The sequence below is a fragment of the Mercenaria mercenaria genome, chromosome 13, assembly GCF_021730395.1.
Source record: "Mercenaria mercenaria strain notata chromosome 13, MADL_Memer_1, whole genome shotgun sequence".
Lineage (NCBI taxonomy): Eukaryota > Metazoa > Mollusca > Bivalvia > Venerida > Veneridae > Mercenaria > Mercenaria mercenaria.
In genome coordinates, this window is record NC_069373.1 from 18,049,647 (window position 1) to 18,060,570 (window position 10,924).

The 10,924-nt window shown below is 39.8% G+C and overlaps 2 protein-coding genes across 2 annotated transcripts; both read right to left on the minus strand.

The window, feature by feature from the left end:
• Nucleotides 1-572: 572 nt before the first annotated feature.
• Nucleotides 573-1,808, minus strand: LOC128547688 (putative deoxyribonuclease TATDN2). Its single transcript, XM_053520771.1, has one exon. It carries the CDS (start codon nt 1,806-1,808, stop codon nt 573-575), a length of 1,236 nt encoding a protein of 411 aa, XP_053376746.1.
• Nucleotides 1,777-9,692, minus strand: LOC123532051 (uncharacterized). The gene is made up of 3 exons (XM_053521278.1): nt 9,476-9,692; nt 8,402-8,506; nt 1,777-3,026 (listed from the first exon to the last, which is right to left on the minus strand). Exon 3 carries the CDS (start codon nt 3,017-3,019, stop codon nt 2,252-2,254), a length of 768 nt encoding a protein of 255 aa, XP_053377253.1. The 5' UTR covers nt 3,020-3,026; nt 8,402-8,506; nt 9,476-9,692; the 3' UTR covers nt 1,777-2,251.
• Nucleotides 9,693-10,924: the final 1,232 nt, after the last annotated feature.

The following is a 10,924-nucleotide window of genomic DNA, read 5'->3' on the forward strand; positions in this document are numbered from 1 at the left end:
GAGCTGATGATCGTCGGCAGTAGTTACCTCCGTAAACTGACAAAGTGTAGGGCTACGACACTCCTCCCCATTTTATGGAACCGGTCATCACCATTTAGAATTAATAAGGTAACCCAAATTACCAAGTTTGGTGTGTGTGTGTGTGATAACCAGGATGCGCATCCAAGATTATTGATATTGACCAAAGGAAAATATAATTTTAAAACTCATTTATATAAAAAACCCATATTATTTAAAATACGTCCCCAAATTTAATAAAACCTATAAAATTATTATACACCAACGTACATATTTACAATTTAGTTATCCGTCCAGTTACTAGGGAAATGAAATCAGGCCATTTTTCCAGGATTATCTGGAATTTCGACTGATCAAAATTGTGAAATGAAATCATTATAAAGATACTAAAAATTATAGTGAACCTACAAAAATACCACAAAAATTAATATCTACTCAGTTCAAACGGAAACCAGGTTTCACGGGTAAAAATTATAGTGAACCTGGGAACAAATGTACAAAAATAATACAAAAAAAAAAGAATATCTACTCAGGTCAAACTGAAACTTATTTCTTTAGAATTTGTATAAATCCTTGGCATTCTTTACCGAAGCCTGTAGCAAGCGATCCAAGGAGACCCCACGGACTTCGGAAACCAACTTTGCAACATCTCCTACGAATGCAGGAGTGTTGATTATTTGCACACTCTTGGAGATCCCCTTTACAGGAGGCGAATAAGGGGCATCGGTTTCCAAGAGAATTCGGTCTAACGAAATCGCCCGGAGCGCCGCTACCTGCTGAGGTCCGAAATGGGCCACATTGGCATTGAATCCATAATAGCAATTTGGAAAAGACGTCGCCCAAGATGCGACTACGGATAAATCTCCACTGAAACAATGGAGGTGGATAGGCTGGGATTTCCGACAAATGGAACTAACGATTTCCAGTCCGGTGTGGAACACGGAAAAGTCAGCAGGGGTTTCTCCCCTTAGGTGGAGAATAAGCACCCTGTTTGTGTCAGAAACCCGAAGCAAATCCTTAAACACCTGTATTTGTGTAGACCGTGTGATCCTAGGCTCTGTCCAGTCCAAACCTATTTCCCCAAGTCCAACTGTTGCTGGATTATTTAGAATTCCAACCAGATCGCTAAGTAGTTTCTGGGAGAATTCTCGTACTTTCCTCGGATGGAGACCAATGGATATCTTGAGTCTAGAATCCGAGGGAAAGAGGGTTGGGTAGCTATCTGGATCACAAAAATTGGCGACCATTCCCAGTAACCTCACAGGAACCAGAGGACTCACCACCTGCCGAAACTCCAAGATCTGAGTAAGGAGATCATCAGGTGATAGCTTGTGTGATTTCTTGAGTACTCTGCTCCCCGTACGGTCTAAATGAAAATGACAATCTATAGCATCCACTTCATTGGATCGCATGGTAGAATTGTCGCAAGGATTGGCTGTTACCTGAGATTGTGAAGAATTGGCTTCCGTTTCATTGTACTGCAACCTCGGCTTTTTGGGGGGATTGGGGGTAACTGTAATTTGTAATGAGTTATGATCCCCTGTGGCAACTTCTTTGAACCCTTGCGGTTCTCCTAATGTAGGGGTCCTGACATTTTTGGGTACTTCCAAGTGTAATTGGGCCCCAGTTTCATCACAGAAGGTTGCAAATTCTTCCCTTTTTTCGAGAGAGAGATATTTGCAAGTCGTTACTATGACCCTCCAGTGAATGAGACAAGCCAACGAATTAATAGGTGACAGAGTGAACACATTGGGGGCTTGCCAACCTTGATTAAAACAAAGAAGTTGCATTGCTCTTTGACTGTTATCTGACACAGAGCAGTTATAAGGTAGAGCAGAGTTGACGTTATGGAAATCAACTAACTCTTCAAGACCAGCCTTTGGTCCCAATAGTAACCTAGACAATAACTGGAGACATTCCACCCGTGCTTGATGGAATGCTGGATCATTGGCATGGGTTTCAGTTTCTTGATCAATGAATAAAACTGAAAGGTGGAATCGATTGGCGTGCCAGCGGAGGCGTCTTGAATGCTTTCCGCACAGTGGACATACACTCCAACCTTGGGTTTTGGGTTTAGTACGGGTTATAGGATTTTCATTTTGAATAACGATTTTGAAATCCTGATGGGTTACAGGAGTTGGTTTTGACCTTTCTCCTATGGGCAGATTATGACCATCATGACCAACAGGAGTTGTACTTGACCTATAGGAACTATTCCAGATAGTTTTGGTTGCTATAATTTAGTACAATTAACAGGAATATTTGCCTTGACCGTACTACCTGAAGTTTCCAGGATTTCTGGTCGAGGCTCTTCAGCAACATAGTCAGGTAATGCGACTTGAAGATTAGCTTGAACCGTACTACCGGAGTTTTCCAGGATTTCCGGTTGAGCTTCTTCAGGTAAAGGATCAGGTAGTGTGATCTGGAGAGGTTTCTGAACTGTACTACCGGAATTTTCCAGGATTTCCAGTTGAGGGTCCTCAGAAGCCTTCATTGGACACTCTCCTTTGTCAACACTCTCCTGGTTTTCAGAATTAGTTTGACCTGTATAAGTTACAGTTTCAGCACGAACTGGTGTTAATGGATTCGGTAGAGCTGAATCCTGTATTAAATCAGGTTCAATCCTCAAAATAGAATCCACAGTGGCTGAACTGGACGGATTAACTGGTACAGCATTGTTAAGAGAGACCGCCTTCCTTTTAGCAGGTCTCTTACGAGAAATAAAAGGGGGGAATACATCATTGACCCACTGTACCGCAAAAAAGCAGCTAGCATTTTTTCTAGCCTCTTTAAGCCAGTTTCTGTGCGGTTGATTCATGTTCTTGGCTATTTGGGCCTGTTGGATAACAATACGTTTAAAATCATCTTCCCCCAACCCATATAAACAAGACAAGTCTTTGAACATTTGGTACGGGTGTAGTAAGCGACCTTCTTGAGTAGCGGCATCCATTTTAGCGATGGTGCTGTTAATCAGGTCCCAATTGGGGGTTAACGATGCCATAATCAGTCTGAAATAATAATGATTATCCACAGGTCCATATTAACTCCGTGAACATAGCGGGCATGAGTATTTATCGATTCTTATAGCATCGTCTGAGGAGACGTTCACACAGGCGCCATGATACCATTCGGTACAATAATCACATTGAATCATAAATTCACCTGTGTAAGGCCGTCTACAAAGACAATACAAGGTACTAGTTTTCCCCCGTGACTCAGTTGGTATGGACTTTACCAATAATGGGAAATTATCTTTATATTTCTCTAACCAGACCGGTAGCTTCCTGACATTACAAGGGGCTAACTTATCATGGTTAGCAACACAGATTGCATTTCGTAATTTGATTCTGTACAGGTACGAATTTAATTTAGCCACTATAATACCTGGACCTTTCCAAGGGGGTTGTAACTTTTTGCACTTACCCTTTATAGAGGCTGAATCAAGGATGTAAACAAGGTCTCCTGGATTGTATGATCTGTGATGCAAACGTAAATCATAGTCCCTTTTCATTCTTTCTTGACTTGTATTGAGAGTTTTGCGAGCTACCTCATGTGCTTTGGAGATTGCATGTTCTAGTTCAGAGACATACTCTCCAACATCAGCAGTTTTAGATGGTGTGGGAAACATGATGTTTACAGGATGATTTACCTCCCTCCCTAACATTAATTTGTTTGGAGTGAAGCCCGTTGACCTGTTAACACTTGATCTTATTGCACTGGCTATTTGTGCCAAGTACTTATCCCACTGAGTCTGGTTATTCCCAATATAACAGCGGATAGCGTTCATCAAGGTTAAATTTGTACGTTCTGCTTGACCATTAGAAGAGGGTCTATAGGGAGTTGTACGAGCTTTATGTATATGGAGCATTTCACAAATTTTTGTGAAAAGTTGACTCTCGAAATTCCGCCCCTGATCCGTATAAATTTCGAATGGATAGCCGAATCTGGTAAAAAATTGGTTCACAGCAGCATGAGCAGTCACCTCTGCTGTTTGTGAAGGCAGTGGGACACACTCTATCCACTTAGTGAACTGATCGACCATCATGAGAATGTATTCATTCCCGTTTTTCGTTTTTGGGAGTGGGCCTAAAAAATCAAGATGTACTCGCTCCATTGGTGACCCAGCATGAAATTTTGTCATGGGAGCCCGTGATATCTTACTTCCCTTTTTACTTTGCTTACAGATGGCACAAGAAGAAATGTACTGTTCAATATCATTTTTCATTCCTGACCAATAATATTTACATTTGACTTTAGCTAGGACTCTATCTCTTCCTTGATGACCTGATGATGGAATATCATGACTCAATTCTAAAATAGATGTTTTCAAATTTTCGGGAACAAGTAAAAGTATTTCATCATGTTTGTTTCTAAACCAAATAACATTATCTTTTAGAAAAAATCTTTCTCTATTGTTCCAATATTTCTTAGTTTTGGAATTAGCCAAAAATATAGTTCCTTCGGAAGGGATAGTACCATCTGTAAGCCAGTTTCGCAAAATTGACAAATTTTGGTCATCCGCTTGTTTTTGAACTATTTCTTGGTTCTGATGTCCCCATATGGTTGTTACACTCCTACAAACCTTGGTTATGGAAGGATTGTGGGAACTAGGACATAGCAAAATGACTGGTCCAGGGGTTCCCACAATATCTAAATGGGAATGCAACAAGTTATCTTCATTTTCACAAGAAACAGTTTTTGTATAGTCAGAATGTCGTGATCTATCTATTCTGCGTTACTTAATACTGAACTCGGCCAATTCTTGTCGGGCCTATTTTCAGAATAAGTGTTAGCATCCATTGTAGAATCAGACATATTATCTACATCAGGTAAGTTTGGCCAATTCTTGTCAGGCCAACTTATGTCTCTTGAAGGTTCTGACCAATTTAGGGTACATTCACAAATAGAGTTTTGGTCATGAGTAGTGAAGTTTTTCCATGAACAGGTCAAACTAATTCTGAAAACCAGGAGAGTGTTGACAAAGGAGAGTGTCCAATGAAGGCTTCTGAGGACCCTCAACTGGAAATCCTGGAAAATTCCGGTAGTACAGTTCAGAAACCTCTCCAGATCACACTACCTGATCCTTTACCTGAAGAAGCTCAACCGGAAATCCTGGAAAACTCCGGTAGTACGGTTCAAGCTAATCTTCAAGTCGCATTACCTGACTATGTTGCTGAAGAGCCTCGACCAGAAATCCTGGAAACTTCAGGTAGTACGGTCAAGGCAAATATTCCTGTTAATTGTACTAAATATATAGCAACCAAAACTATCTGGAATAGTTCCTATAGGTCAAGTACAACTCCTGTTGGTCATGATGGTCATAATCTGCCCATAGGAGAAAGGTCAAAACCAACTCCTGTAACCCATCAGGATTTCAAAATCGTTATTCAAAATGAAAATCCTATAACCCGTACTAAACCCAAAACCCAAGGTTGGAGTGTATGTCCACTGTGCGGAAAGCATTCAAGACGCCTCCGCTGGCACGCCAATCGATTCCACCTTTCAGTTTTATTCATTGATCAAGAAACTGAAACCCAGGCCAATGATCCAGCATTCCATCAAGCACGGGTGGAATGTCTCCAGTTATTGTCTAGGTTACTATTGGGACCAAAGGCTGGTCTTGAAGAGTTAGTTGATTTCCATAACGTCAACTCTGCTCTACCTTATAACTGCTCTGTGTCAGATAACAGTCAAAGAGCAATGCAACTTCTTTGTTTTAATCAAGGTTGGCAAGCCCCCAATGTGTTCACTCTGTCACCTATTAATTCGTTGGCTTGTCTCATTCACTGGAGGGTCATAGTAACGACTTGCAAATATCTCTCTCTCGAAAAAAGGGAAGAATTTGCAACCTTCTGTGATGAAACTGGGGCCCAATTACACTTGGAAGTACCCAAAAATGTCAGGACCCCTACATTAGGAGAACCGCAAGGGTTCAAAGAAGTTGCCACAGGGGATCATAACTCATTACAAATTACAGTTACCCCCAATCCCCCCAAAAAGCCGAGGTTGCAGTACAATGAAACGGAAGCCAATTCTTCACAATCTCAGGTAACAGCCAATCCTTGCGACAATTCTACCATGCGATCCAATGAAGTGGATGCTATAGATTGTCATTTTCATTTAGACCGTACGGGAGCAGAGTACTCAAGAAATCACACAAGCTATCACCTGATGATCTCCTTACTCAGATCTTGGAGTTTCGGCAGGTGGTGAGTCCTCTGGTTCCTGTGAGGTTACTGGGAATGGTCGCCAATTTTTGTGATCCAGATAGCTACCCAACCCTCTTTCCCTCGGATTCTAGACTCAAGATATCCATTGGTCTCCATCCGAGGAAAGTACGAGAATTCTCCCAGAAACTACTTAGCGATCTGGTTGGAATTCTAAATAATCCAGCAACAGTTGGACTTGGGGAAATAGGTTTGGACTGGACAGAGCCTAGGATCACACGGTCTACACAAATACAGGTGTTTAAGGATTTGCTTGGTATTGTGAAAGGTCAGTATCAATGTCTCGGGTAGATCTCTGAAGTCGAATCGTTTTTCAAACTTTTTGATGAGATCGAAAAATTCGATCTCCGGGTTTCTACTAGTGACATGATAATAGAATTCACTGGCTTTACTTTCTAAGACCCAACATAAGGCACGTTTTCTTTCCCTGCCAGACCACTGCATTTCTTCGGAAAATGACGAGAATTTTGTATAGAAAGCCCGCCAGTCCCCGGTACCATCATAACAAATAGATTTTGGAATTTTCCAATCTTTGGCTTGATTGTAAGGTCTTTGACCCTGTCTGTCTACAGTAACATTGTCACCTAGATCCGCGGTTTGAGCTGGATATCTAGAGGACTTAGATCTGTTGCTATCATCAGGATAGTTTCCAACGTTTGAGGGAAAACTATCCATGTAGTTATTTGCCCAGTTAGAATTTCCCGTATTTGCTGGAGTGTTAGCCCTAATAGATTCCCAATGGGTTGGAATTCTATTATTTGGATTGTATGGAAAATTGGTATATGACCCATCCCCACCATAATTTTCAAAGTTTCTAGACATTTGATTATATGGGGTGTACGGAGTACTATATCTTTGATTCGAATAATCCTCAGATTGCATTGAAGGATTACCCATAGGAGTACTCGGGTATTCTGGTCTATATGGGTCAACTAGGGGTGTGTCCATATACACATGTGGGGTATCATAATTTCCTGGAAATCTAGGGAGTTGTTGCCTTTGATAAATATTTCCGGAAGTTTCTTGTTTCAATTTCTGGTTTTGGGGGAAATATTTTTGATTCTTGTCCCAGAATTGCCCATCATTTTGTCTATTTAAAGATTCCCTTTCAAACTGATTTCTATTAAACTCTCTAGTTGGTGTATCTTCATGAGAGTATCTTTTGCCAAAATTATATTGATTCCCAGTTAGCTTTGGACGGGCCCCTAATTGGCGATTATCTTGTTTACCAATTTTCCTTTGGCTAAATTTACTCCCCTGGAATTTCTCCTGGTAACTACCTATTACATTAGGCTGGTCCCTTCCGTATCCCCCATGACGTCTGGATTGATTCGCCCGTGGTTCACGGGTTTCGTCATCCGCGTCAGGGCGACCCATTGGGACCTCTAATGTGCCACGTGTTTGGTCTTCCTTTTGTTCTTGAGTATTATCTATTTGCCCTGATTGATCTTCAGTTTGCGTGGAACTGGGTTCATTTAGCTCTGAGGGCTTACTTACAGGAATTTCAACAGGATCCTGCGCATTAATATCTAAAGGTTCAGTTTGGTTGGGATTTATGACATTATCTACATCTTCCTGAAAGCTTATTAATTCCTCTTCTTCAGCAATTTTTGGGAGTGTAGGTTCAACATTTTCCGCCATAATTTCAATAGGGTCAGTTGAGAAATCAAATAGAGAACTATCTACCCTTGGTGCTATCTTTTTTAAATAATCAGGTTCAATAGTGTATTTTCGCCTATAAGTCAAAATTTTATTGGCTATTTTGTTTCCAATAAATGGTATTCTCAATAAATCTGATCTTGTAGCTCTGTGTATGTTAAGTTTCGGTTGATCAGACATAAGTTTTAACAAAAATAGCTCCTAAACCTTAAGATTAGAAAGAGCAGGTTTCGTTGTTAAATATATCCTGAAGACTCTTAATAGATATACAATATCCAGTATAGCTGGATTAAACACGTGGTCTTATATGTGAATATATCCAGTGATATCAGTATTTTCATGTAAAGCATGAAAACCAATAATCTGGAATTTCACTTCTGTTCGGTTTTATCACCGATAATTGGGCTGAATCCCTTTGCCAGGGGGATTCAGAGACAAACTATGACCAAATATTCTCCCCAAAATTTGAAGGAGTAATATCTAAGGTCGCAACCTACTTGGTTTCAAGTTGTCTTCTCTACCCTTGATATGTGCGGCTTGAGCCTTGCTACACAGGTAAATCGTACAGCTGGCCTTTGCTGAGTGTTGAACAGTATCAGCGCCTATAAATAAAAAAGTATTGGCAGTAAAATGTGCCCAGTGAATTTATAAATTCATAGATTGAACAATTTTTATTCAAAGTGTTCTTTTTGAAAAAATTGGTTAATATGTATTAAACAACTATTTTAGGCCGAAATGTTTCGAGATTATTTACCCGGCATATCTAACCAATAACTATTCAAGTTGAATTCCGGAATGAATTACAGCCCATATTAATCAAGTAAAAATACCAAGAATGAACAAAGAATATTTCACACATAAGTTCCACGTAAGAGACATAAAATATTTATCTAGCGAGACTGGTGAATACTGTAACAAGTATGCCCATTGCAAATCCTGTGGTAAAAATACAAAAATTTAACACCAAGATCTCACCAGTGCCCAGGGCTCCTTCAGGGATCTATTATAACTCCTAAGCCTGTCGGGAGTTTTATTTAAAAACATTTACCACTGTTTGAGTTCCGGTCAAAAATAAAAAATTATAACCACATATATAAGCAATGAAATTTTTTAACAGCAACACCGTTGTCGATTTACATCAATAGATTAAATCTATATGCCATCTCCCCCTTAGAAAACTCGAGATGTGTGAAACAAACCTGATAAAATTCAAAAAATCAATATGGCTGAAAAAGTATTTCCGGTTTCCGGTTTCTTGAAATTGGAAAATGAAAGCTCTCAAAAGTAGAATTTATATCTGAAAACATCCGAGCCCCACAGCTAAAATATAATTGAAATACATAAGAACCTATCATAGTAATTAATTGAAAAAATATTTCTAACCAAATTTTTCAACTACAAGGTGACATTCACCTCAAATCGATGGCCGCCATATATGCACATATCCTTTTGAATGGATATTTCCATTCCTGGCAAAATGACCGCTACAGGCCGCGTAGCAGCGCCAGTAAAGTAGCTGTTGCTAGCTACTTGTAATTAACAATCATAAAGTTGTATTAAATACGACTTACCTGTTCGTAGTCGACTAAAGTCGGTAGAAGTAGAAGTTTTGATGTTTACTGAAGGAAAGCTGGTGAAAGAGTGGGGTTTGACAACTTCTCGCGCCCACGTACGTCAGTTCCGGTATGCTTGATGTAAGTAAATAGTGGAATGGAACATGTTCCTCCCATAATCGAGCTGATGATCGTCGGCAGTAGTTACCTCCGTAAACTGACAAAGTGTAGGGCTACGACAATACCTAGGGTTAGGGTATAAGAAGTACTGTGGCATTTTCTTACTGGTCCGGTGCAAATAAAAATGTCATGATGTATTACGTCGGATTACACTCTCTTTTCTTTTCGGACTGAGAATGCGCTATACTAGGAATATTTGTACCCAAGCATAGCCTTTCAAATGTGAAGCTTGTTATTGTTATTCTATTCTTAGCTTCGATAATATATAGAGTTAGTTATATGTTATATCTACTAAACAAGATGGCGGACAGTGGTGACATCTGAAAAATCGCTCTCAGATTATATTTATTTATTGAGTAAATATTGAAGGATAGGTTAGACTTTTATGTCGGGGAAGTATTTAGGAGTACTTTGCTTACAAATGTACGAAAATTTGGGACTTTTAAGTGAATTATGGATGTAGCGACTGACTTTGAAATACCTGTGCAAAATCGTTTCCATTGTCTGAGTGCGCGGGAAATGGAGGGAATTACAAATGCTGGATTTACTCGACAAGATTTCATTGCGAGTTCTATAGACGATAAACTAACTCATTTATTTGATGAAATGAGGTTTCTAAGAACCGAGCAAGTGACATGTAGCACAAATTTAGCGAAATTTCAAAATTCGTTGAGCAATATGAATCACAAAATTGGACAGGTTGTAAAAGTTACAAACGCACATACGGAGTTCACTCGCGCGCTGGCGTACAAGTCCATAGATTTGGAGGCGCGCTCCAGGAGGAATAACTTGATATTCAGAGGCATAGTTGAAGGTAGAAATGAACGGTGCTTTACTGTGATCAGTGAATTTTTGGAATCGAAACTGGATATAGACACACGGGATATTTACATAGCCAGAGCACACCGACTGGGAGCAAAAAGAATGGGTAAGAATTTTAATAAGAGACCCATTATTGTTAACTTTAGAGACTATGGTGATGTAGAGTATATCATGAGCAGAGTATACATGTTAAAAGACTTTCCTGGCTATTCTATTGACTATGATCTCCCAAAGGAAATCCAGGCTGCAAGATATCGTCTTTGGCCAATATTTAAGGAGTATCGATCAAGAAACCAAAAATCGAAGGTGTCAATAGTGTACCCGGCTAAAATAATTGCAGATGGTAGAATCATTCACGATGAATTTCCTCAGTGGAACCATTATGTGAACTATGACAGACACTCTCACGTTGAACTCATAAGTGAACATAGTGGCAACAGTCAAGCTCGGCAATATGTACCTGAA